The sequence below is a fragment of the Pseudopodoces humilis genome, chromosome 7 (genome assembly GCF_049639895.1).
Source record: "Pseudopodoces humilis isolate 2021_Gansu_Grassland_sample_001 chromosome 7, ASM4963989v1, whole genome shotgun sequence".
NCBI classification, from domain to species: domain Eukaryota; kingdom Metazoa; phylum Chordata; class Aves; order Passeriformes; family Paridae; genus Pseudopodoces; species Pseudopodoces humilis.
The window spans coordinates 39,504,784-39,530,477 of NC_142206.1; the positions used below are offsets into that span (position 1 = coordinate 39,504,784).

Sequence of the window (25,694 nt, forward strand, 5' to 3'; positions counted from 1 at the left end):
TATTTTTAAGGTATTTATGGGGATGAGATCTAAAGCTCTGTGATACAGGTGGACAAGAATATAACAATACAAGGCTGCAACATACTGACTTGAAGAGGAGGCCACCAGGTGAAGGTCAAGCAGCCTTACTAATGGTTCAGCCAGGTGGAAGAAGTGATACTGAAGTGTTACAGTTCTGTTCTGCCCTTGAGCAATATACACACATTTTCATCCACAAGGCAGCTCAGCCTGACCAAAGCTGCCTAAGCCCTCGTTATCACTCATTTATATATGAAAAACACACCCACCAATACTAAACTGATAAAGTGGCTGCCCTACTTACACCTTTCAATGCAGCAACAGAGAACCAATCCGATTTTACTATAGCAGGTATAAAATTGGTATGTTAAGTCCACCATGGTGTGAACAAGAATATGATTCCACCTTTCAGACAGGCTGATGGATTTGCTCCTCTCTCCCGCCAAAACAGGAACACTCTAGTAAGATCTGCATCTCTGCTACTTAGCAGAATAAAACTAAACTTAATTACTGGTGAAGTCAAGCTTAATGAATTGCAAACTCAGCTCAGTGAATCACTGTCTAGCCTCAGAATATTCAGTACTAAGGCAGTAAGTGCACTTATCAGTGACTATTCCAAATCTTTTTATCTGTTGCCTCAATAAAATATCTGGTTTTGACTTCGCAAAACTGTTTCAGGTAAAGTCCTTGGAGAGGCTTTGTCAGGCAAGCATCAAACCCATAGTCTTAAGACAACACTAAGAAAGTAGGCTAGACATGAAAGCAGCCTAACAGAAGCTTAAAATAGTAAACTATATAATTTCTGTCAGAACAAATTAAGCCCATTTTTTTTAACTTATGTAATTTTGGTCGCATCAGACCAAACCTGCATCTCTTTTTCAGTTTCAAAAACTGCACTATTACTTATATGTGCGTAGTGTGCCACTTGCCTTCTGAAATAGGGGGGGGAAAAAAATCATGTGTACAAGGTTCAACAGATTCATACTCACCTGTCCCCACGCATACATATTGTTATGAGTCTGAGAGGGATTTACTTTTGAAAGCAGGAAACGAGCCTTTAAAAAAATAAAACAGAGACAATAAATTGATCTTCTCAAACAGAATTTTGCTGCACTCAGAAAAAAACTGCATATGTATGAAATATGTCATTTCTATTATCTGGAGATGCAGACACTGCAAACAGCACCTCTGTAAATAATGCCACTTGCTGATTCCACAGCTATAATGAAGAACTGCTAAGAACTCTTTGATGCAGCTGAAAGTAAGCTTTTGTCTTTTTCAAGCACTAACAAAACAAGTGTGAATATCAACAAGACATTAATTAGTAAGTTTTAAAAAAATAACACAAATAGTAATTCTGGTATTGGTTCAGAGACCCAGACAAGTACTGTCTTTTCTGCCCTATGCACCTTACACAAAGAATCAATCCAAGTCAGTAAGATTAAAATAATACTAAATAGCAAAATTCATAAATTAGGGGGAAAGCTACTATTAAATATCTTGCTATGTAAAAGCTTTAAGATTCAGAACATTGACTTGCAATTTATGTATATTTTAGCAGAGAAATGCATTTTTACTGCCAAAAATATCTCACAACATTACTAACACATGATTTCCAAAATTATATAATATACATTTCACCATACCTGGCTTCCTCCATGCTCTGTATCAATGTATCTGGGCATTGGAAATCTGGAATGGAGAATTTCTTGGGCATCATCTACTGGAGCTTGTAGTAAGTGGTGGAAATTTTCATATTCGGGCATATCTTGGTACCCCGACTTCCGCCACTGCGCTATGGTCTGAGGACAGGGGAAAGAAAGAAGTTTAGAACTTACTCACCAAACTTTCTTCAAGGACCCCCAGGTCTTTTCAGAGGAGAATGTGCCATTGCTAGCCTCTTTTCTATCACTCATCCCTTTCCGCCCTATAGCATGCAAGTTAATTTTTAAAAGCCAAGATGTGCAAGTAACATGCTACTAGATGGGTTTTTTCAAACTCTTAACAATTTGTGGTCCATTTGTATTTCCCTCTTTTTCTGTCATGTTTTACATGCCAAATATTTTGTTTGGAGGAGGTCAAGGATATTATTTACACTTCTTTGATGTGCATGTTTATGACATATAAGAAAAAAGTGCTTACACTGATATCTTTCAGAGTCAGTAGCACAATCTCCCCACCCTCTAGGATCAAAGCTGGGTGCTCAAGGTCAGCTCACTGATACAGGCAATTGTTAGGAAAGACCTGCAGGGACCTTCAGCAGGGGCTCCTCCCTCCTCTGCTTGGCAGCTGCTTTTAAACTGAGGGTCTCATTCCTGACTCCTGTCTGAGCTACGTGCCTGTACCTGGCCATGCACCTACTGATCTGGACCCCCACTCGAGGACTTGACTTTGTGGCCAGAACTTGGAGCTGCCTCATCCCCATCAACTTGTCTGGTGATCTGGACTCAAGGCTGAGTCTGGCTACGGCCCATAGCTGCTCCACTAGCCTTGCTCAGGTACAGTGGGGACAGGTCCTCAGTGACAAGACCCTGCCTCGCAGTGATGCACAGCTCCCTGTTCTCCTTCCCTCAGGGAGCAGCCCACCACTGCTGCTTACTGATAGCACCTTACAAAAATGAGATTACATTCTGCTACTTAAGGAGTGTTGATGTTTAGTTTTATCAGTGCAGCTACAAGGACATGGTCCAGAACAGTATTTTTCAAATTCTCAGCTATGGATCATTTACAGTAGCAAAGTAGTAAAAAGCAGCAGCTCAATTCTTCCAGGGAGGAAGAGTGGTAGCAAGTCACAAGCACTTTAATTTTATTACTAAGGGATGTCTATCTACCAAATTGCCAGCAGCAGTTCCATTCCTCCAGGACAGTACAGATGAAGGGTAACTATAAAACTTGGTGTTCTGACTACCAATCTCTGAAGAACCAATTTATAGATCTAAAATAAATGAGTGAAAAGTGGGGAGGAGGGGGAGGCAGGGTATAATACTCTCTAAAGTAGGGAAAATATTGATTTAAAAAATTACTCTGCATATTGAAGCTAATTTATCTCAAATTTGTCATAAGAAATAGGACCAAAAGGTCAAGCCATGTCAGGTATCCGCATACAGACATGTTAAACTACCAAACTACAAACACAAACTAGGACTCTGATGTCAGCCATACAGATGAGAGTGTCAAGCACTGAGGTGCAAGAGAACTGGAGCCTCACTCCCAGTGATTTCCATAATGTAGCACTCCTACATGGAAAGAGTATTTATGTAAAAAATGACAACTCTTACCTCTCCATGATAAATAAGTATTTGGAAAAAGGTGTCCATAAGGAGAATGCGATCTGGTAAAATGCTGCTGCTATCCAGAAGAACAGGCTAAGATTTAAAAATAAATTTTAAAATTATCAAATGATGCAGATTTGAGCAATCAGATGGCATTGCCAGATTTTTTAATCAGTAACTGAATCTTAGGAACTTTTTCAATCACTTACTAAAGCTCTGTATTTGCTCCTTTTCATGTTACACATCTACAACCCACATGATTTCATTCTGAAGTTATCCTGCCTGATTCTGTATCTAAAACTTCATGAAAGTAATAAAAAATGTATTCAAGAGCTGAAACCCCTTTCATTATTATGCACTTTACTAGTCTTTCATGTACCTCTGTATTTACCCATACAATGCCATTAATTTGAATTGCATTTCAATGTATAAGGATTTAGCAGTTATTCAGGTGTAAGATTTGGGTTTTGGAGGTTGTTTGGGGTTTTTTTTAAGTCTTGTTCTTACAGCATATTATTATTGTGCATATATATCCCCCAATACTGTATATAGTAAATACTCTTGATTTCTGAAATCTAATGTAATATTAAAGGTTTTAAGTCACATTTTTAAGGGTAGTGACACTGTATCGGTGCTATATGATTTAACTGAATCAGTAACTAAAGTAACTAAAGTACTAAAGTAACAAAAATATTAACTACTCCAAGTATCAAGAAAAAAATATTCATTCTACACTAACACACCAGCTCTTGCTTAATCATATTTGTCCTTCAATCACCAATGGAACTACTTAGTTTCCATACATGGGAGAGTGATATTACAATTGCAAGCTGTTCTTCACAAACTACCTTATTACTTTCATTTAAACTTCACTTCTAAAAGTCTTTTTTTTTATATCCTCATGAATAGTCTAAAAAAAAACAATCCTAAAAAAGGTTTGAAATCCAACCTGCTAAGATCCTTGACTACTATGCTTGTTTTCACTGCCTCTCACTCTCTTTTTTTTGCCTCATTCTCTTTTATGTAACAGACTACTTTTGTTATCTGCTGACACAAAGAAGTGTCTTGCACTTCTTTCAGAACCTTCTTGGAAGACCAGCTTTTTATTTTAGGTTTATACAGAATGTGCTGTGACAAGGTCAGCTGGAAGATTCTGTACTAAATCTACACATAATGGGAACCATATTAAAATTAGAAGCTTCGGATTAAGGCAGTAAAATAGAAGAAAATCTGTACATTTAAAAAAAAAAACTCAATTTTTCTTTCAGGCAACAGTGAAAGTATATTTTTAAATAAAAGCATTTCCATTTATGTTTACATTCTGGCACCACAAAACCAATAAAAGCTCTCAAAAACTAACAAAAAAGTACCATCAAGTTTAAAACATAGCCTCTTTACAAAGTGACTTCTTCACAAGACTGCTACATCAGAATTCTGAGATATGCCTCGTCCATAGCTGTCTTAAATTAAATGAATGTTCTTTCTCATACAATAAATTTTAAACCAATACATTTTATAACATGTAACAGTGAAGACAGCAATCACCTCTTTCTCAACAAAGCACTTTTTAACCCACTATGGAATTAATTTACTGATACCTCTGGAGGTCCATTGAAAGAGTAGGCATAAAGAATCGGCTGAACCATGATAAGTGACTGGGTTAGATCTTGACGCATAAAATGGTGACGATAATAGGAGCTCTCATCTGGACTGTTGTTAAAAACTTGTAAGAAAGGAGATCTTCTCAAGTGAAACATGAACTGCAAAACAAGAACCAGTGTTTTGAACTTTGACAGATTAGAAGGATAGCTGTACAAGAAGAAAAATATTTTCCACAAACTACATGAGATCAATGCCACAACAAAACTGAATTCCAACTCCTGGTACTCCTTTACAATTTTGAATTTTTATATGCACCTTTGCCAGTTTTTACACACTCTCATGACAGTAAGAGAGGTATCAGAATGGGTAAACCTACAAAACAGCTTTGAAATCCTTACCTTCTGTACATTTTACTGTTCCTGTGAGGGAGGTTGCTGTTCTACAACTAAGCTATATAGCATGTGAACAGAAAAAGGAATATTAACCACAGCAAAGTCAAACTTTGTTAGTAAAAGCATATGCTTTCATTGCTGAAACAATTCTCCACATGCTGATTCAATCTCTATGTAACATTTAATGCCTACAGATGGATTAATAGGTAACTGAAACAGAAATATCATGGAAGCATACGAAGATTCCAAAAGTGAAGTATCTGAGCTATCAGAAGGGAGAAATTTATCAGAATGGATTATTATCAAATAAACTATTCAAAGTTTAATACAGTCAAGGTCAACTTCACTTCACAGAGTAGTGTCTCTTTTCTGGTCAGTATCATAAATCATATGGGACAGAAACAATAAAGCAAACCCATTTATTTTCTTATGTTTTCTGAATTTCTTCATTAGAACAGCCCATTAAAAAGTGTCATTATATGAAATACAAATTCAGGTGAGATAAGGATTTCATTGTAACAGGAACAAAAAATATCCAGTTAGATATTTAACTGTCAGGGCAGAGGACAAAAGGGGACAAAGCAGCACAGAAAACAGAAGTGATTTTCCTAATGTCACAGGCCAGACAGTAGTTGGGGGCTGGGGTTCTATTCATCCTGATATGCCTTATTGTACTCAGTGCTACATGAACTCTTTCTTCACTGAGCAATCTCTTCTATCCCTATAGACAAACCTTCCTGTATACAAACTCACCTGTGGATAAAGTGAAAATGTTTCTGAAAATCTGAAAGAGCTTGGATCATCCTTGTGATATTCTCCAAACTTCTGACACTGAAGCAAATAAGAAAAATCTATATTAAAAAATATACTTGCATGGTCATGCCATTACTGTAAGTGTGGTTTTAACAGGCACATGACTTGTGCTGCTTGCAACTTTGTAAACAAACAGAAACCTAGCAAACACTGGCACAATTTCTCTTTTTAACAAGCAGTGATTTTCTTGCATATGAGGCTTTACAAACTTTGTTTGTTGGTTGTTTCCCCTTCTAAAATCACTGAGCAGACTTAGAAAACTAAACAGCCCAAAAGAATTTTTTTAGAATTAAATTATTGATAAGTAATTACTTACAAAAAAAATATAGTTTAAAAAATCAAACAGAAAATTGAACTTTTGACAATAAAAATAAAATCCATATGGTTTTCTAGATATTTTGCCTTCTTTTTTTTCTTCTGCTAAAAATATTTACTCTACAATATCCTAACAGACAGCAGAAACTAGAGAAAACTTTGATTTCTGCTAATCACATATTAAAATTTCTCTTAATTCCTAGCAATTATCATGTGCTGCAGAAACATTAATAAATGAACTGAAAACATACCTGCTCTTTTTTAAATTTGAAATAGATGATGTTAGTTAATCCTGCATAATTTCATGTGGAAATTAAGGTTTCAGTTTCTTTTAAAATAAACACAAAAAATTAACTATCATTGAACAGTAGTCACTTATGTGCCTGCATTCAAGAAACCCATCTGACTCTTTCAGTACAGCTCATTTTACCAGTCGGATAAGTTGTCTGTCCAGCCACCTCAGAACATCAGGGCCCTCCTCTGTCTCTGCCCTGTACACTGCCAATCTAGCCATGAGAATTGCAGCAGCTTCCTGGTCAAAAGACGCAGCAATGTTTTGAATCTGGGTCTGTGCATCTGCCCAGCTGCAAAATAAAAATACAAGGATTTGCATCACAGTGAAAGGAAAAAATCCAACCTCAAAATAATCTTTCAAAATTAAGGCAAAGAAAGCTGAATGGTAGATTAAATGAGCAGCCTCCCAGTTCACCATTCTTTAATTAGAAATGTTCCTTATTTGTACAGATGCCATGCAACCAGCAAAATAAAATATAACATCACAAATAGAACAGCTATCATATTTTTTTAAAAATTAATGATGAAAGGTTGTTACAGAAAACACCATCCATGAATCTAACCACACATTCCCAACTAAGCAATTTTCTTCTGCACTTTGCCAGTTCTTTTTAATTTTCAGAGTAAACTATTAATTAGACCTTTCATCAGTCACCAGGATTCTACTAATACAACTAAATAAGTTAACAACACAGTCTTTTCAACAGTTAGGGCAATGCTTTTTTCAATAAACTGAATTTTCCATCAAATTAACCAAGCAATGATCTCCTTCAGCTTAGAAAAAATAAATGTCACTGGACATTAAAAAATGTCATCAAAATATTTAACATCATTTCCTGAAATTGTGAAGTATATTGAATCAAGGAAACAGCAAGTAAAGGTTATACATGTGAATTTACATCCCTCTGAACTGCAGTTAGCATTCTCAAGTTAATTCATTAAGTGATTTTTGCCATTCCCTAACTCCAACACATCCTGAGTTTAGGCCACAGAATTTCACTCAAAGCTTCCCTTTTGTCTAAAATCACTTGGCTTTCTTCAGAGAAATTATTTCCTATAATAACATTATACAGCCACTGTAACCTCTCAGAGAAAAAACAGTCCCCAGAACAAGAGAGGAAACTGTCTGAACAAAAGACTGCTTACAAAACCTATGAAGTAAAAGGGATATATATATCTACATATATACACCCTGGTTTTCAAAAATTATTCATGAAAGTAAAACATACTTTCTGGCAACTGTGGTCACTCTGATACGTCTCTGCCCACTGGAATGCTGGTACTGAGTCACAAACTGGATTGCACCACGTCCTCCTTGAGGAATGGGAGCATTGTGCTAAGTACAGAAGGAAAAAAATGAAAGAGAATCTCAAGATTTTACCATATAATTTGAAAATGTATAACTAATTACTAGAAAATCTTTGCAATAGGCAGCCCAAGTTATATTAATGCATTGTCTGGTGCTTTTGTTATGTTGAGTACCTTTACTAAACAGAGATAATCAACTTGGAGATTGTTAAGGGATGATGTTCGAAGCAGTTGCTGCCTTCACCAGATATCCTTACAGCAATCAATGTCCTCTCCTTACACATGCCCTTAAAGAGACAACATCTTCCAAGGGGCCTTACAATTCCTGGTTTCACTACATTCTATTTGAACACCATATGATTCACTGGAATTACAGGATAAGAAAATTTATACTAGTCCAAATTGTTGATCAATGGATCTCCAATAGTGCCATCAAAACAAAGATTGGAATCCAGGTGTAAATTGAAATTTCAAAACTCCGCTCAGTGAAAATACAGGTTTACACGCTATATAAGCAATTCAAAAGAGAAAGAGAGTTGAAATCAACTATTACACACAATAATTAGACTGGTTTTAGAGCTACTAATAAAATGAGCCATACAAGAAGTAAAATCAAAACCTGGCTAACGCAAGTTCAAGTTTTCAAACCTTTGCATAGATAAACTATGAAATACAGTATATTAAATATATAGAAACTACAGCCAGTTCAGTTCCTGAGCTGCTACTTGGAATAAGAAATGGTATGAGAATGAGTGCCACACTTGCTCCTCAAATTTTGATTCTCTTTTCTAGTAACCCCTCAGGGAAACGGGGAACCAGAGTATTTGCCCTTCATGCATTTCAATGAAACCAATCTTTGCTTGCAAATACTGAGCAATAAATTAAAATGTAACACTATGTAGTAATTACCTTGTAACTAAAACATCAGAGAAATAATGAAAAGCACTTATAAATATACAGATTACAGCACTTTCATGGATGCAATTAAAATATATTCAATAAGTAACACAATGAAAGAAAAAATAGAGATTATGAACTCTAATCAAAATCTGTAGAGTTCTTTAGTGCTCATTATCACATACAAGAAGATTAGCCCATCATTAAGTAGTTAGTGTCCACCTCTGAACTTTGACAACACAAAATGTCAACATCATTTTTATCCCTGCTACTGAGCTTAGGGGGAATCACACAAAAATGCAAGCTTTGACAGTCATATAAAGTAAGATTACTGTGTTTAATAGACAAATATTTATTACCTGGTTTACCACCTCAAAGTACAGTGCAAGTGTTGTAGTAGGATTAAGACCACAAATCTTCCACTGACAAGTGCCTCCTGTTCCAATCTCCTGCAGAAAGATTTTGTAATATTTTTATCAGCATTACATATATATATATATATAGATATATATATATATATCCCATTATCAGTAACTGTTTGCAATTACTCTCACAAGCTTTCTCCCTGCTCACTCTGACACCTTCTCAAACACGTCTGCAAAGCAACTGCAGTGCTGGATGTAGGAATAATAAAATAATAATAAAAAAAAGAGATATCGTTGTTTTAAATAATTAATACATTAAAGAATGCAGTATAAAGATCAGGAACTGGCATTAGAAAAAGACTGAAAAAGCAAGTTAGAAACAAGACAAAGTACCAGACTTTGCTTAAGCAGAACAAAAGGCACATGGAAGTGGAATGATTCTTCTAAGGTGCAGCAGTAAAACTAAGTTGCAGCTAACACACTACGTTTTTATTTAGTTACACAGTCTCTAGTAACTAACAAGGGAACTGTACACAGATAGCAGTGTATTTCAACTGACAATTCCCTTTTCGCATCAAAGCAACATAAATATCCAGCAAAACCAATTAAATTAATCCATCATCCATAATGGACACAGTGAAAGCAAATAAAACATTTAAGGAAAGCTACACTGGCAATATTGTCACTGTGCCTATATTCACTTGAAAGCATTATGACTAAAGGAATTGTCCAGTTACCACTCAAATGAGCTGCATGCACACTCATTTTATTCGTATTCAAATTTCAATTCAGATAATTTCAACAAAAAGGGATTTAGAATATAAATGAATCATGATATAACTACAAAACAGACAATCTCACAACTGAATTTCCTATTACAGCCTATGAAACAGATATGTAGCTTAAATAATGAGATAAAATCCTAATTTATTTTTGGGGATTTTAACTTTTATTGCAATATATGCAATCCCTCCAGGCAATGAAATGAGAAAAATCTGTACCAGATCACCAAGAAAAAAAAATGCTGGTTATATTGAAATTTTTATATTCACAAAGATGCAATCATAAATACAAGGAAAATTCACAGAATAAAAGTGTTTGATTAGAACAGACCATTTGTGAGCATTTTCATATTCGGAAGTGCTCTATTATGCAGATAGTTGGGAATAAAAGTGAGACTTCTCAAATGTAAGATATCTTGGTCACTTACAGGAATTGTTTTTTTATTGGTAATAGAAAGTTAATATTATCTGATAAGAAAATAGGTGATGATTTAAGTCTAATATAATTTTAAAGGTATTACTTGAGGAGCCTACAATAGCTGGATCTTTCAATCAATTAATTAAATGTGCATTTGGTGAAACATCTGCAGAAATGGGTAAACAGAGTTCAGATAAAAGGGATGTTTCCAAAGTCTTGTGTCCTTGTGTTCTGTCAATTCTTTCTAAAAAATGTACTTTTATGGTTCACTTTGGATAAAAGGACACAGCTCTGATTTTAACAATAAAGCATGCTAACTCACTTCTACTTGCTTTCTGCTACATCATCATATAACTTTTGTATAACAATTTCAAAGCAACCAAATCTAAACAATGTAAACAAGTAGGCAAATCTAAACAAGTGTCTTAGTACAATAAATAACAAGGGATCTGCAAGGTCTAATACAATTGAACCTGACCTTGTAATAAATGTGAGCTTGCATGCATTTAATTTAAAATTGGTACAAAGTGAACACTTTGTTCCATTTATGTAAGTTTCAGCCTCTCTTCAAATCCAGAAATATTATTATTCCTTAGTAGAATATTACCTTCATTTTCAGTGAAGCTTACTTACATTTTCTGAGACACAAGGTCCCTTAGAGTTGAGAGAGACACAGGGTCCAATCGCTCCAGAAATCTTTACTTCTCTCGAAGTCTGCATATTTCAAATAAAAATATACATTAACATGCCACACTAAGGAATTCAGTCTCATTTTATCGCAAGATAATTAAAACTTCAATGCATATTACGTTACTGATATCTTTAGGAAAGGTTATAATAATGCTTAATACATTTGGAAACACTTTCCATGTTCTCAGTTTCTACACTTAATTATGTTTGTCAACATCAACATATAACATCAACAAGGGCAGTACCTGCACCTACAGCATATTTAGCTCTAAGATTCTCACAATTGGTGGAGGCAAAACACAACATTGTTAAAATGATAGAATGGATTCTGATAAAGATGGAAACTAAAAGAAAATTTGTCCTGGACCATATACAGAAACTGACCTACCTAAAACCAAGAAACCACTGATACCAAAATCTAAGCTCACAGCATTTTGAGTTTCTAATGGAAACATTTATTTTGCTTTAGTCTCTCTTTTAGCTGTCACTGAATGCAAGGTGAGAAGGAACTACCATTATACCTAACTCACATTTACAGAATCCTAGAACTGCAGAAAGATAGACAGGACTATGTACAGCTATGTACAGGCCAAACTCAGTACATCTGTTCAGCATGTTCCTAAAAATTCCTTAAAAGGGCAAAGATTGCAGCTTGCAACCATCCTATTCCATTGTTTCACTAACAGACTGCATTTTTGTATGCTTACCTTTATTTCTAATGTACCACCAAATCCCATTTTAAATTGTCCTTGCATATCTTTAGTGAATACTCTCTGAAAAGTTTGCTTGAATAATGACGTATTGAAAGAGTCTCCCATTACCATGTAGCCTCTAGAGAACAAAATAAATAAACAAAACCCATGAGTGAAAATAGATCATTTATATAATTCATTTTTATTAAAGACTAAAACTAAAGACAATTCACTGTGAGACATATTTTTACCTTCTTAAAATAGGCTAAAGAATTTTGCTACAATATTAAGGATGAAAGTTTTAAGTGAGCTTCTTGCCCTATGCATTTTAAGGTCATTATATTACATAGAAATTTTTTCACTGGGAAAATACTATCCTGGACTTTCAACACTAAGGATGTCTCAAGTTCCTGTCACAAAAGTCAGTTTACTTCTAATATTTATTATTCCAAACTATAGTATTTTGTGTAGTTCATTCTTTCAGGGTTAAATCTATGCTCAAGAAGCATGATAGCAGCATTCTGTGGATGTAACTGCAATAGATGCCATCTGTCATGAAATAGCAAATCCTGCCTTTAGAAAATAGTAATGGGAGATACTATTTTCAGTCATCAAAAAACATTAATTGAAACCTTTTAGTAAAATATGTCAACAGGTCAAACATTATACCCAAAAGAAGTTTCCAGGTGGATACTCAAAACCAGAAGAAAATAGACATGTATAGAATCAGAAATTGCTCCCTGTATGCAGGATTTAACCAAAACCAAAACAGAAGAGCTGTAGGAGAAATAAACAAACTATACATTAAGGCTACAGAAATAGGGTGAGTCACAGAAGCAGAGAGAAAGAGCAGAACAATATAAACAAAAACAAAACTTGAGTTTGATGCAGAAAAGGAACAGGTGTCAAATATGCAGGTAAAATCAAATTTAAACACAAATACCCTGAACAGTGAAAGCTCCCAAGCTAAGGCTATACACACAGCTCCAAAGAGAAGCAGTGATTAGCATGGCCAAGCTGGCCTGAAACTCAGGACCTGCACCTGATAGTCATCTAAACCACCAGCTGAACCTATAAACAACAGTATATAAAAGAATGGCATAAACAAGACAGAAAGAATAACAGAGGGCTTTGTACCTCTCTGAAGAACATGAAAAATAAGGACAGGTCCTTATCTTTACTGAAACCTGCCACTTACACAGATATACACAGAAAAACAGAAACAGTGTATCTGATAAATTGTCTGATTAAAAGATATCCATGTTATTCAAGCCTCAAAAAGATCACATTAGAAGAAAACAGCAAACCCACTTCCTATTAAACCCAAAATTGTGGTGACAAATCTGCCAGAGGCCAAGATACTCCAAAATTCCGGTACAAATGTAACCATCACAGTTTATCAGTGAATTTATGGGGTTTTTTTAAATAGAACATTCTTTGCAAGTGCTCCCTGTTAAACAATTTTAAACTGCATCTTCATATACTACTAAAACACAAACATACCCAGTGTAGTTGGGACAACACTTCATCTCCAGTAGACCAGTCTGATCCAATGCACATGCATATATGTCAATAACATGACCATTTGTTGCAGCTCGATTAGCCAGGGCTTCAAAATGCTAAACCCAAGATGAAAATACAGTTTACAATAGCAATTTACAATGTGAACTCTCCTCATCTTCAGAGTAAATCCTAAACTCACAAATTTTTTCTAAAACAACATGATCAGATTCTATTCACATAAAAGTATATTTTTCTTATAGTTAACAAGATTGGAATTTCCAATACTTGGGGTTTTTTTTCTGATCAGCTGAGAGCCTGAGTCCCACTAAAGAGAACAGTGGTTGCTATTTAAACTAGAAAATTAGTTTGATCTTCTTTCTTTTAAACTTTGCATTTAGTACTAGATCCAGCACAGAACTGAATTTACTATTCTAATCTCAAATGTCTACAATGAGAGGTGCCCGCAACTGAGCTAATTGTTTAAGCTCTCATTATAATCAGTCAAGGTGAATTCAACAGGTTTTGGATGCAGTTCACCAACCCAAGTGTACATTTTAAATTACATTAGATATGACTATACTCTACAGCCTAATCCTTTCCCAGCTACAGAGACAGTTTTCAGCACCTGTCTTAGAAGCACCAGCCTTACAACACTAGATATACCACTTGGTCACATCAGAGAAACACTCCAACAAATTTAATGTGAGCTAGACAAGTCCTAACTCAATATACTGAAATTTCTGAAGGAATTCTTGAGATGTACCACTATTCAGAGCCAGGTAAACAAAATGACACAATTCCCACCTCTTTATACATTTGCTATTACTAACAGCATTTTACAGTGCCCAGAAATTTAAATGTTTACTTACTGGGAATATGTCTGAAATCTTATGACCATCTCTTACCTTAGTACCTTTTTTAACATATTTTGCATTGTCTTTCTCGATGTCATGCCATGATCTTATAGGTAGCTTCAATTCATCCCCTACCACCATTCCAGGTCCCTGCGTGGCTGGTCCTCCGATGAACATCATTATGCGTGCGCCAGTATTAGGGAAAGTGCACTGCAGGAAATAAAAGACAAATAAAACCACTGGGTTTTGCTACAAACTGAACAAAAGAAATACATATGTGGGTATTTATCACACTGATAGGATTGTAACAATAACTGCATTTTTTCACTCCCAGAACTTAAATCTACCAATAATTCAAAGTCTCAATTTTTTGTCTTATTAAAATATGTAATGTCTACTAAATTCTATGCATGTGAGGGACAATATCCATCAGAATCATTCTACAAATCTAATACACATCAATTAGTACAGTTTTTACATATTGATTGTGGCAGCTTTTGTGCAAGAAAATGATCTATGTTTAGCACAGCAGTAGTTAAACCTTTTACCTCAAGGAGTCCAACAGCTATAGATAGGGCCACTCCAGAAGAACGTAAGGGCCGCTTTCCTTGTGGAACAGGCCAAGGATCTCGTTGCAGTTCACCCAAAAGATCAGTAAGATTCATATCAATCTTCTGCACTGGTTGCAAGAATCTGGAAATAAATACATGGAAGTACTTTAGATTTAAATTATTAAATAAAAATTTTATCGATTGCTCACTAGCAATATATTAGACATGTATTTGAGACGTCTAGTTCTAGATTCTGGTCTGAATTCAGACCAGTGTCTCTGCTTTCATCAAAATAAAGTAGTTTGGAATTACTATATACACACTCAAGAGGTTCAGCAAAGAGCTTGCAAAACTGGCAGACCTAGAGATATACCACCAGTATGCAGAAAGAACCCTACCCAGTCAAAAAAACAGAGCAGACAATGACCTATGAATCTCAAAAAGAAACATTTCCCTACTTCAGTGACAATCAAACATCAGGAGAAAAATTAACATGGTAAGATCTCTTTCATGCTGCTGCAAGCAGTCTACATATACAGCTAATTTTTGGAGGGCAAAGATAGCAAAACTGTCTCAGTAATTTCAAAAATTTCTTCTATGGCACAGTGAAATACAAAGGAAAATCAAATACCATCCTGCGATTTCCAAATGAGAGACCAAAGGAAAGGAAAGAGGAATAGGAGAGGGAAGAGGAATAGAAGAGGGAGAAAAAGGGAAGGCACAACTGGGTATCTGCCTATGGGGTGCTAAAGCATCTATTAACGCTTTCCGGCAAACCAATCAACAGAAGTATTATTATTATTATTATTATTATTATTATTATTATTATTATTATGTAATGTATCTATACCATGCATCTCAAAGCACTTTCAAAAATCATCCAGATAATATTACTACTACCAATTGAGTCAATTCTTCCCAATACAAACTGCAGGAAAGAACAGTCTACTCGTAAATTTGTGCCTAGCCAAGAAGTTTGGCCGTCAGTTTATTGTTTTAATGGTCATGAAACCTAGGTTTTCCAGTACATCAGTGAAGCCAAGGTACATGTTTTAAGATGTTTAAAGTAGAGTACCTGTTTGAAGGTGGTGGCTGCTGCACTTGAGGACCCCGACCGACTTGTGCAACAGCTACTTTTGTAAGCCCCAGCATTTCCTGTAGCCAAATAAATAAGATTTTATCACAAAATCTGTTTATTTTGCCATTAGCACCTTAATGATTTCTCTTTGTTTGTTTCTGTTCATTACCTGAAGCTGTTTTGCAGAGAGGTCCTTTGTTCCTCTGAAGACGTAACTTTTGGAAATTCCTTCACAACCAAGCTCATGAACTTGCACCATTCGGCCAAAGGTAATGAGACCTACTAATGCTGTTGGTGGCAGGAGACTAAGGGACATTTGCATGGATTCCTTCAGAGCTTGCAAGTCTTCATCTTCCATGCATGTATCCACAACATAAAGAAATATCAACGGCATCTGAGGACCACGCTTTGAGAAACAAAATTAGAATCATATGAAAAACAAGTCCTGCAATATTTAAAGGATCAAAAATTAACAAGAAAGATACATCTTGTAAAAGTTTTAATTTTCATCATACCAGTAATGTCAATGTTCCATCTAACTTAACTCTTTCTCAATTAGCAATCAGAATCCAGAACAAAACCCCTACCAAAGTGAACTCTGTACAAAAAGGAAATGCTTACTACAGAAGAATAAATCTTTTTATGACATCAGGTAATTTTAAAGCATGAACCAATTACATACATCTTTTAACATACAATGAGCTTTTATTGCTCCAAGTGAACAGAACAGTCATAAAGCTATTCACAATTATAAAATATTCTAACCTGATGACAGTCCACAGTATTTCACCTCCTAATTCACTCTAGAGATCATTAGTACTTTTTATTCTATCTAAACTAATTTTGCTTCACTATGAGCAAACATTCCATTTCCTTTGCATTACAAGAATTGGCAGAAAGTACAGATTCTGCTCAGTATTCACTCTTCCTTTCATTAAAATTTGTAAGACTTCAGTGATGATTCAGATTATGATTTGCCTCACTGAGGTCTTACAAATTTTAATCCTCAAAAATTAATCTGGAGGTTAAAAATTTGCAATTGAAAATGTTTGCAATTTAGAGATTAAGGTCCATTTTTTATTTCTATTCAAGTAACCTCTATCCTGAAAAAGGATGAATATTAAAAATCAAACACCTGGATTGAATATGTATCAGCTATTGTCTCTAAAACAGAAAGCATCAGAACTAACTACTCATCATTCAAATACAAACTTAAATTCAAATGATTAATGAGAAGTGAATGAACAGTCAAATCTGAACTGAAATTACTTCATCAAGCAACAGAGGTAAGCAGCCTCCTGACACAAAAATTAAATTCACTGTAAAAAAAACCCAGACCTAATAGAAGTATCACCTTTAGAGGAGAACTCTCTTTTTCTTTTTTTTTTTTAAACCAGTCTTATTAGCCATCCTAATGCTCTTATAACATGTTTTCCTTTTCCAACTGATGGCATCAATGTTCTATCTACTAACAAGCACATAAACACTCAGTCACTAAAATAGAGTAAAGAAGTAAAATCAAAATTTATTCTTTTTGTACATTGCAAGGCAATAGATGTTCAATATTCTATTTAATGATTTTACCTGTACTACATATTCAATGCTGGAGAATTGAGGCAAAAGTTCAGCTGGTTGATTCATTTCAGATATGCCGGCATAAGTAGGAGGAAACTGCAAATAAAAGCACAGAAATTAAATATAAATATAAGATTACAATTTCTACAAAGGAGAAAAAAAATCAGACTTTTTTCAACAGATATTCACTATTGCTGTTATGAAAAAAATCTCAGTGCAATATCTGAAGAACCAATTGCACAATTCTGCTCTTGCTGTCAATCTCAGTTTGCAACTATAATTTGAAAAATCAAGGTTTTCATTTCACCTTGTAAAAATATTTTCTATACGCTGAATGTTTCATTTTCTTACCTGGTTTCTCTGGTAACAAAAGTTGCAAGCCCAGAGTTTTGCTCGATAATCCACTTGGCTATAAAAATACAACAGGAAAAGTTTATATAGCATGAACAATTCATTTTCCTCCACTGTCCCTAGAATATATGTCTTTAAAACTTTAAAAAACACACTGACTTTGAAGAAGACTCATTCTAATACATTTTCTCCTAAATACCCACATTACAAACTGAAAATAAGTGGAGACTTACACAGATGCATCAGGCAAATTATTGTGTTTAGGGAAAAAGAATGGTCTTCAGGAAAAAGATGCAAATAAGAAATTTAAAAATACAGACTCGGCACCTATATTAGTGCCTTTGTCCACGGTTTTAAAAAATCTTTTTAACTCTCCCTACCATTGAATTTTTCATATTTTTCTGCCTCTATCCATTGTGGGACTAGCCTGAATATAGATTATGCCCTACAGAAACAGGTCCCAACATGACAGCTATCTCTGTAACAAAAACAGCATTGCTTTCAAATGACAAGACTACCTCCTTTTGTCTACATTTTTATTAGTATTCAGACAGTTAAAATAAAAAATGCAAGTTCTATCTTCATGCCACAGAGATGTCTTAAAGTCCTAATCATATCTTAAGGGCAAGTCACCTTAACAGTTCTCAATGTACACTTCCTGCTAGTACATCTTCTCCTGTCTACAAGAGCAAAAATCTTTTTAAAATATTAAATCTTCGGGTAAGTCCCAGCATGCTGTAAACAAAACACTGATCTATTGCTATCTAATTATCTTTACCAGTTATAGGGGCTGCAAATTACCTAGCCCAAAGTGCTACATAGGCTTCTAAAATCTCCTCAGATTGAGTCCCTAACCACCCTTTCAGGGGAAAAAAAATCCAGTCATTATTTGTACATACAACACAGGAACAATGCACACAGTTCACTGTAATGACAGCATCTGTCCCTTTACAACTTTTTCTTTTCATTGTTTTTCTTCCAGCCCCCAATAAAAAATAAAGTTAACTTCAATTAGATCTGACTCCCAGTATAACCAGCCACTGTCGCTGCTTAATACTGAAACACAATTTTACATCTGCTTTGAAGCTCTCTTTTCTCCCAAGCAGGGACAAGACATTCATAACATTAAATTTGTTCTGCAGGTTATCTGACATCATGTCTAATCTCTATCAATCAGGATCCTTCCAATGCCTATCAAACTCCAACGTAGAAATCATTCTGCCTCTTTTCCATACCTCTATGACAGGAATGACATATGAAACACCTCCTCTGCTTCCAACCCAAACTTATCCATGATTAGTCCACAATCATTTGATCTTGTGCCAATACCACCCTTAAGCTTAAACACCTTTCTACCCTCCTTCGTGCCTACTTCTGATGTTATCTATCATCTTCTGTTTTGATAACCTAAAACAGATAACCTGCTTTGGTCCACAAATGAACTAATGTCAGTAATAAACATAGTTCAATTCATTGGAAATTAAACTATATCAGGGTCCAACTGTTCAAAAGATACAGTATTGCAACTTTTTACCCAAGTCATTTTCTAGAGGCATTTCCAAGATGTATAGTTGCAGAAAAGTAACATACCTAATCAACACTAAGTACATTGAAACAATTAATTAAATGAAAGCTATGTTTTCAGTGAATATGTTACATATGCAAATCTATGTGCAGAACCTTCTAAGGCCTGTAAGTCTGTGCTGTACAATGCCGTGAGGAGCATTTGAACTTCCATATGCCAGATCTTTCACACAGTTCAGCTAGCACTGTTCTCAAGACTCTAAGACAAAGTACTGGAGCAATAATATGCATTAGATTTACCATAAGGGATTCAGAACAGCTCGGCACGTGGTCCTACTGCACAGCACCGGCTCATACTGAATAGGAGGCAAGTCTGGCCGTTCCTTCAGTGGTGTGAAGAGGGCAGCCACAGGGACTACCATTCTTGTAGCTTCAAGACGACTTGAAGGCCAAACATTCCAGCTGAATCTAACTCCATCTCTGTCCTCATTCTGCTGGATAAATTCCAGGAAGGTTGTCATGGTCGACTTCTCTCTTTAACACTAAAATAAAAAATAACCATCAGCAGAATTTTGCCATGCAAAGACCTGTAACTACTAAATGCTGAATGCACGTAAAGACAGTCACACATCCAAATACTGTAACTGAGTGACAGTCAATAAAACACTGAATAGAGCTTCTTAAATCCTAAAAGCAATGTGCAGAATTCTAAGGAAAAACAAAATACTGCTGTATAAAATTTTCTAAGAGTTTCTTAACCGTATTTTTGGTATCTCATGATGCAGCCTACATGCAAACATAAAGGAATAGTAACATGACATTCCACAAGAGTATATTCCAACAGCAACTCTAGGAAATAACTTTTTAAGAAAAACAAGCGCCATATTCCAATACATTATGTACAAAGAAGCACCTTTCAACAATTCTTTGAATTCAAATTTACCATTTTGGACATTGTCTTAAGGCTTTCAAAATGTTCTGCTATGATTAGTTGGAAGCTGGAGGACTGGGGAGCACAGACGCCTCACAAAAGCTCAACAGGTACCTGTGAACAACTGGTAAAGTCAGCAAAGAGCACTCCTCAGCTTTATACACACTACTGCTGACTATCTGCTGCATGCTACACAGTACCTTTAAAGTACATATAGCACAGGTTTTTCCAGCAACTATGATATCTGAATTCACACTCCCTAATAATTAAGGATTTACTGTAAAAGCCTACCACCTAAGAGGAAGTAGAAATACTCCTAGGTCTCAATTTATACTGTACAAAGTTAATGAACAGCTATTAAAAATGTTGCTAATAGCTAGAAATGCTATTAGAAATTCCTCCTGAATTGGAATTTAAATCACGAATTCTCATAAGTACACTGACATTCTTAGTTCTGACCTTACATACATTACAGGAGACTCGTAGAAACTCTCAATTTACCAAAACCTACTTCTATCTATCAAAATTATAATGGCATTGCACCTTTAGTTTCTATGATAGCCAAAAACTTTTCAAGTTATTTTAAACTATAGCCTAACTTAATGCTTTTATTCTAATTGTAACTTTTAAGAAAACAGATTAACAAAATACATAAAGCAAAGTGCCAAATTTCACAGTTAATATCCTTAGGAAATAATCAACTGCCAATATTTTAATGGGCATGTCTTACTGACAGTAGGAACAAATTTGCTCCTATCTGAACACATCATGGCAATTACAACACAGGGAGCATGAGGGAGTTCCACTCAAATTTCTGCAAAGCCTTTGGGCAGAGGACAAAACTGAGCAAAAGAGAGACTGTCTGTAAGTTGTAACTACTACAGAGAAATCAGAGAGAGAAATTAGCTAAGAGAGGAAATAACAGCCTGGAATTTGAAGAGTATATAGAATTTAAGAAATTTCTCTCCTAATAAATCAAAATCCACCCATGTTTTGTAGAAAAGTTAAAGGAACATTATCTCTGAAAAATGGGGTATTAATGCAGGAATCTGCACAATGCAACTGTCTCCATTATAACCATAAACAGAATAATCTCTCAATTTAAAAATTATTTCCTGAGAAGACAGAGAAAATTTCAACTTAAGGGTATTTCAGCCATTAACTGGCAGCAGTTGTAGACTCACAAAATCCAGCTCCAAACACTGCAACGTGTCACACATTTGTCCTGGACTTCAAAGTGTTCTCTCCACATTTTACTCTAGCTATGTTTGAAATGGCTGTACATGGATATTACTTTTACCACCCAGTTATTGCTCCTTAAAGGGCAATGTACAAACACCAGTGTACAGTGACTAATCACGTGCACATAGATACATAAATGATTTTTGAATTTGCTGAGTTAAATACTGTCATTTTCTATTAAGCATGTATTTCCTATTCAGAAGGAAAAAGTGGCTAATAATCACATTCTCCTCCACCTTTTCTCCTATACTTTTCTTCCTTTTCAAGAGCCAATAATGCTTACCTATTTCATCATTCATCAAATGTGGAACTCTTGGTCTGACAAGTTACATTTGGTACCATTGTTACAGCTATGCAGACACATTTTCTGAGATAGGTGTGGAAATGTATTGCATTTTAAAATAACAGCAAACCTGGCCTACAGGCTACACACCAAATTTTGGACAACTGAACGCCACAAAATACACACTGCTCATCTCAGAAAACCTCAGAAAAGGGACTTTCAGAACAGCTGAACAGCAAAAGTTCCCACTTTGGGGTGTCACTGCTTTACCTTTGCTGCAAATTAGTATATCCAGAAAAAAACAGAAGTCTTTTCTAGTTTGCCTCTTCCCTCCCACTGCTAAGGCTGAACGTACCTTGCAATCCTGCACCATGACAATCTCCACTGTGTGTCAAAAATATAGCCACCCTTGAATTGCATTGAGAGTCACTAGTTGACTATTAGCACCTTTAAGCGTTTATACATCACAGATAATTATGCCCCAATGCAGAATATCCCTGAAATAATATCCCCTAATCCTTGCATGCGTATACAAAAAAATAGCAAAACATTTTTCTCTACAGCATTGTGAGAGTTTCAGCATAGATAGATCGAAGTCCCTCATAGTACCATGTGTTTAACTACCACTAAATGAGTACAGTTCACTGCCCACTTTTCTTACAACACATCTATTCTCTCAGTTTATTAGGCACTAGCAACCTGGTAAAAGAGATTAATAATAAACCTTTAGTTATTTTTTTATGCCCAAATCACGTATCAGATACAAATCTATTTCAGTTCCAAGGAGAAACTAAAATACATGAGCAGAATAATTTAAATAGTTACATAAAACAAGTTGCTAACATTTTCACCACTCAAACGCAGTCATCCTCCAAATCTGCTCTCTCAGACCTCTCAATGAAAAAAAACTTTTTTAAACAACCACAGTATGTGATAACCCATCTTAATTTAAAAATCGAAACATAATCAAACGCAGCAGGGCCTGCATTTCCTGTAGCTTTACCTATACCGCAAGGCAGCCCCGTCAGTGGCACAGCGGCGTAGGTACAGCAGAGCTCCGGGACAGGAGCACCACAAGTGCTGTCGGGAGAGTGCCGCCCTTTACCCTCGGCCGTGGAAAGGCCGTGCCCCGCCGGCCCTACCGAAGAGCCGGCAGCCCCGGCCGGCCGGGCGCTCCCCGCTGCACAGGAAGAGAGCTCAACCAGCCCCTGCCCGGGAGGCCGCGGGCAGCGCTGACCAGCGGCCGTCGGGAGCCCCGGACCCTCAGGCGGCCGGGGGCCCCGAGAGCAGTTTCGGGCACCCGGAGATCCCCCACTGCCACGGAGGGGACGCGGGGAGCTCCCACCACGCTCGCTCCAGGCCCGGCAGCCGTGCGGGGCCCCGCGGCCCGGGGTGGCCCCGGGGCTCCCAGCGCGGGGAGCGGGGCTGCCGCCTCTCCTCCCCGCGGCACCCCAGCTCCGCCGGCTCGGACTCCCCGCGCTGCCCCCTCGGTGCTGCCCTGCCTGCTCACCCGCGTCCTGGCCGTCGGTGCTGCTCCCGCTGTGCTCGCTCTCCCCGCCCGCCCGCTGGCAGCCGCCCCGGCGCTGCCGACGCATCAACATGGCTGATGGGAGAGTCCGCGCCACGTCAAGGGGCAGAGAGCGGGGGCGGGCTGAGCTCCGCCGCTCCCCCGCCCCCGGGGCAGCCCGCAGGCCTCCCCAGCCAGGGCCGCGGGGCCGGCCGCAGCCATGCCGCTCTTGACTGTCTCTTCGTCGCCTTGACAGCTCCTGCTCGCGGCTGTGTGCTCGTTGCCCTGTTCGTCCTTCTTCTGAAGGTCGGTCGTCTGCATCTCAATCCCAAATCCATTCAGGAAAAAAGGCATCCCGGTCACCGGGGGTAGTTTTGCCTTCTCTCCGCGCCGCAGCGCTCGGCTGCCCCGTGCTGCGCCTGTGCCCGCTGGTACCGGGGCTGCCCGCGGCCCGGCGGTGGTTGCGCTGCTCTGGCCGCTGCTGCTCTGGCCGGCACGGAATTTCTCTGAAATTCCGTGGACTGAAACAGCCGGGCTTCCGGGAGTCCTTGAGCTCACCCTGCTTGTTCTTATCTTCCACCATGTGTACTTATGGCAACTTTTTAATCTGGAAGATTGTTTACATGTTTCTTCTGAGTGCCTGAGGAAAAAAATATACTGAAATTATATTCCTGGGGTTTTTGGCCTAAAACCATCCTTTATCTCATATTTATAAATATTTAATACGTTTTTTTACTGTCTATAGTAACTATCACATAGCCACTGCTGTATGGGTTTATCTGGGTTTTTTGTTAGTGTGGTCAGCTTTTTATCCCCAAACTCAAGTTATAGTGACTCTTCAGTTTCAATAATTGTTTTTAACAAGCCTGTCATGAAAGGCCAGAACAGTAACCTCTGTCTTTCCTGAGAGGTCTTACTGCAACTAATCCAGACATGGAGCAGGACTGAAAAACATTCTGCTGACTGACTTCCCTCCTTCATTGCAACTCAGAAAACATTCTGTGACCACCTGAATGCAAATACGAATTACTAAAACAACCTTATTCTCTTTTCTTATATGTCAAATGTGATTATGATAGAATTTCTTTGCCATTACTATCTCCAGTATGGTTTACCAGTCCTCTCCAGTCTAAAAACATGGACAGTTAAACAACAGCAGAATTTACAGGACGGATTTTAAATTTCCTCATCCACAAATCTCACTGCCATTTGTCGAGTATTAAGTAGGAGCTTGCCAATGACATGCAACATCCTCACTCTGAACTCAAAAGAAAAAAGAAAAATAAGACTAACCCCAAAACCCCACAACACTCTGAACTTCAAACAGATGCACAGAAAGTGACTCAGTGTTGTAATTTCAAAACTATTCAAATACCTTGTGAAACATTTTCAGAAAATTACCTTAAAAAGAGGCAAGTCCCGAAGTCCAAACTGCAGGATGAGCTCTATAAATAAGAGAAAAAGAGGCAGCTGACATTTAAAGACACTCAAAGGACAAGAAGGGAAAATAGGAAAATATAGTACTCTGAAAGCTCACTACAAATAAAAGCTATTCAGTATTTTTAATTAATCTTCGGCACAACTAAATTTCATTACATAATAACTCAATCCAATGCTCTAAACTTAAAGAAAAGTCTTGCAGCTGTTATGATGATGCGAATCAGAGAGAAAATCAAGGAGAAAGAAAAAAAATAGAAAATAGATATAAACTCATGTACTCATTATAAGAAAATATTTTGTTAGCTCCCCATATTCATATCTAGAATGCAGATTGAAAGCATTTTAATTTTTCATAATGCAGAATGTGGGGGGGGGCGGTTGTTGTTTTTGGGGGCTTTTTTGGGTTTGGTTTTTTTGGGTTTGGTTTTTTGGTTTTTTTTCAGCCAATGGGGCATATCCATTAATGCAGCTCATCTTTTCTTTGGAAAAGTACTCTTAATACCTAAGCAGCAATACATTTCCAGTTTCATTTTCCTCTTTCTCCACTAAGAAAATCATATTTAATAGCCATTGCATCAGCATTGTTGATAAGATATGTTAGGAACAATGTTATTGCCTGTGGAAGACTATCTGTAATAATTAAAAATATGTTGCTTTGTTTAAAAAGTATCAATGGAAAATTCCAGAAAAATTAATCTAATGATATAAAGCATATTTAAAGTATTTTTATATCTGTGGCTTCTCTTTCTGTTCATAGTTCTGGACTTTACAACAAAAAGGAAAAATAAGTTCTGAATATTACTAAAGTATTCGAAATGAACTTTATATAGCTGTACTCACCAAAGTTTTTGTCTTGATCATCAGTCAGCCTTTCCAGAGTTATTATGGTAGGTTAACTAAGCAGGTTTTATTTCTAGTGGTGACTGCAGTTGTTGCATAGTCAACTAGGACGTTAGATCCGGGTTTCAGAAATAAAACTCCCTGGTACACGTAGGTG

General features: G+C 36.8%; 1 protein-coding gene and 1 long non-coding RNA gene across 2 annotated transcripts in view; both read right to left on the minus strand.

Moving 5' to 3' along the window:
• Positions 1 to 23,436, minus strand: part of SEC23A (SEC23 homolog A, COPII component) — a 28,036-nt gene extending 4,600 nt beyond the window's left edge. Inside the window, exons 1-19 of the mRNA XM_005520281.3 lie at positions 23,261 to 23,436; positions 19,595 to 19,836; positions 17,771 to 17,828; positions 17,429 to 17,515; positions 16,014 to 16,250; positions 15,842 to 15,921; positions 14,764 to 14,908; positions 14,267 to 14,425; positions 13,362 to 13,477; positions 11,874 to 11,997; positions 11,110 to 11,190; positions 9,271 to 9,360; positions 7,936 to 8,042; positions 6,843 to 6,996; positions 6,038 to 6,115; positions 4,889 to 5,050; positions 3,297 to 3,383; positions 1,665 to 1,820; positions 1,008 to 1,073 (exon numbers count right to left, since the gene is read on the minus strand). Of these exons, the coding sequence (XP_005520338.1) occupies positions 1,008 to 1,073; positions 1,665 to 1,820; positions 3,297 to 3,383; positions 4,889 to 5,050; positions 6,038 to 6,115; positions 6,843 to 6,996; positions 7,936 to 8,042; positions 9,271 to 9,360; positions 11,110 to 11,190; positions 11,874 to 11,997; positions 13,362 to 13,477; positions 14,267 to 14,425; positions 14,764 to 14,908; positions 15,842 to 15,921; positions 16,014 to 16,250; positions 17,429 to 17,515; positions 17,771 to 17,828; positions 19,595 to 19,815 (2,208 nt within the window). The 5' untranslated portion in view covers positions 19,816 to 19,836; positions 23,261 to 23,436. The remainder of the gene's footprint in view (positions 1 to 1,007; positions 1,074 to 1,664; positions 1,821 to 3,296; positions 3,384 to 4,888; positions 5,051 to 6,037; positions 6,116 to 6,842; positions 6,997 to 7,935; positions 8,043 to 9,270; positions 9,361 to 11,109; positions 11,191 to 11,873; positions 11,998 to 13,361; positions 13,478 to 14,266; positions 14,426 to 14,763; positions 14,909 to 15,841; positions 15,922 to 16,013; positions 16,251 to 17,428; positions 17,516 to 17,770; positions 17,829 to 19,594; positions 19,837 to 23,260) is intronic.
• A 135-nt stretch (positions 23,437 to 23,571) lies between these two features.
• On the minus strand, positions 23,572 to 25,694 carry LOC148184010 (uncharacterized). The gene is made up of 3 exons (XR_015773017.1): positions 25,538 to 25,694; positions 24,659 to 24,702; positions 23,572 to 23,897 (listed from the first exon to the last, which is right to left on the minus strand). It is a non-coding gene; the product is annotated as an uncharacterized LOC148184010 (long non-coding RNA).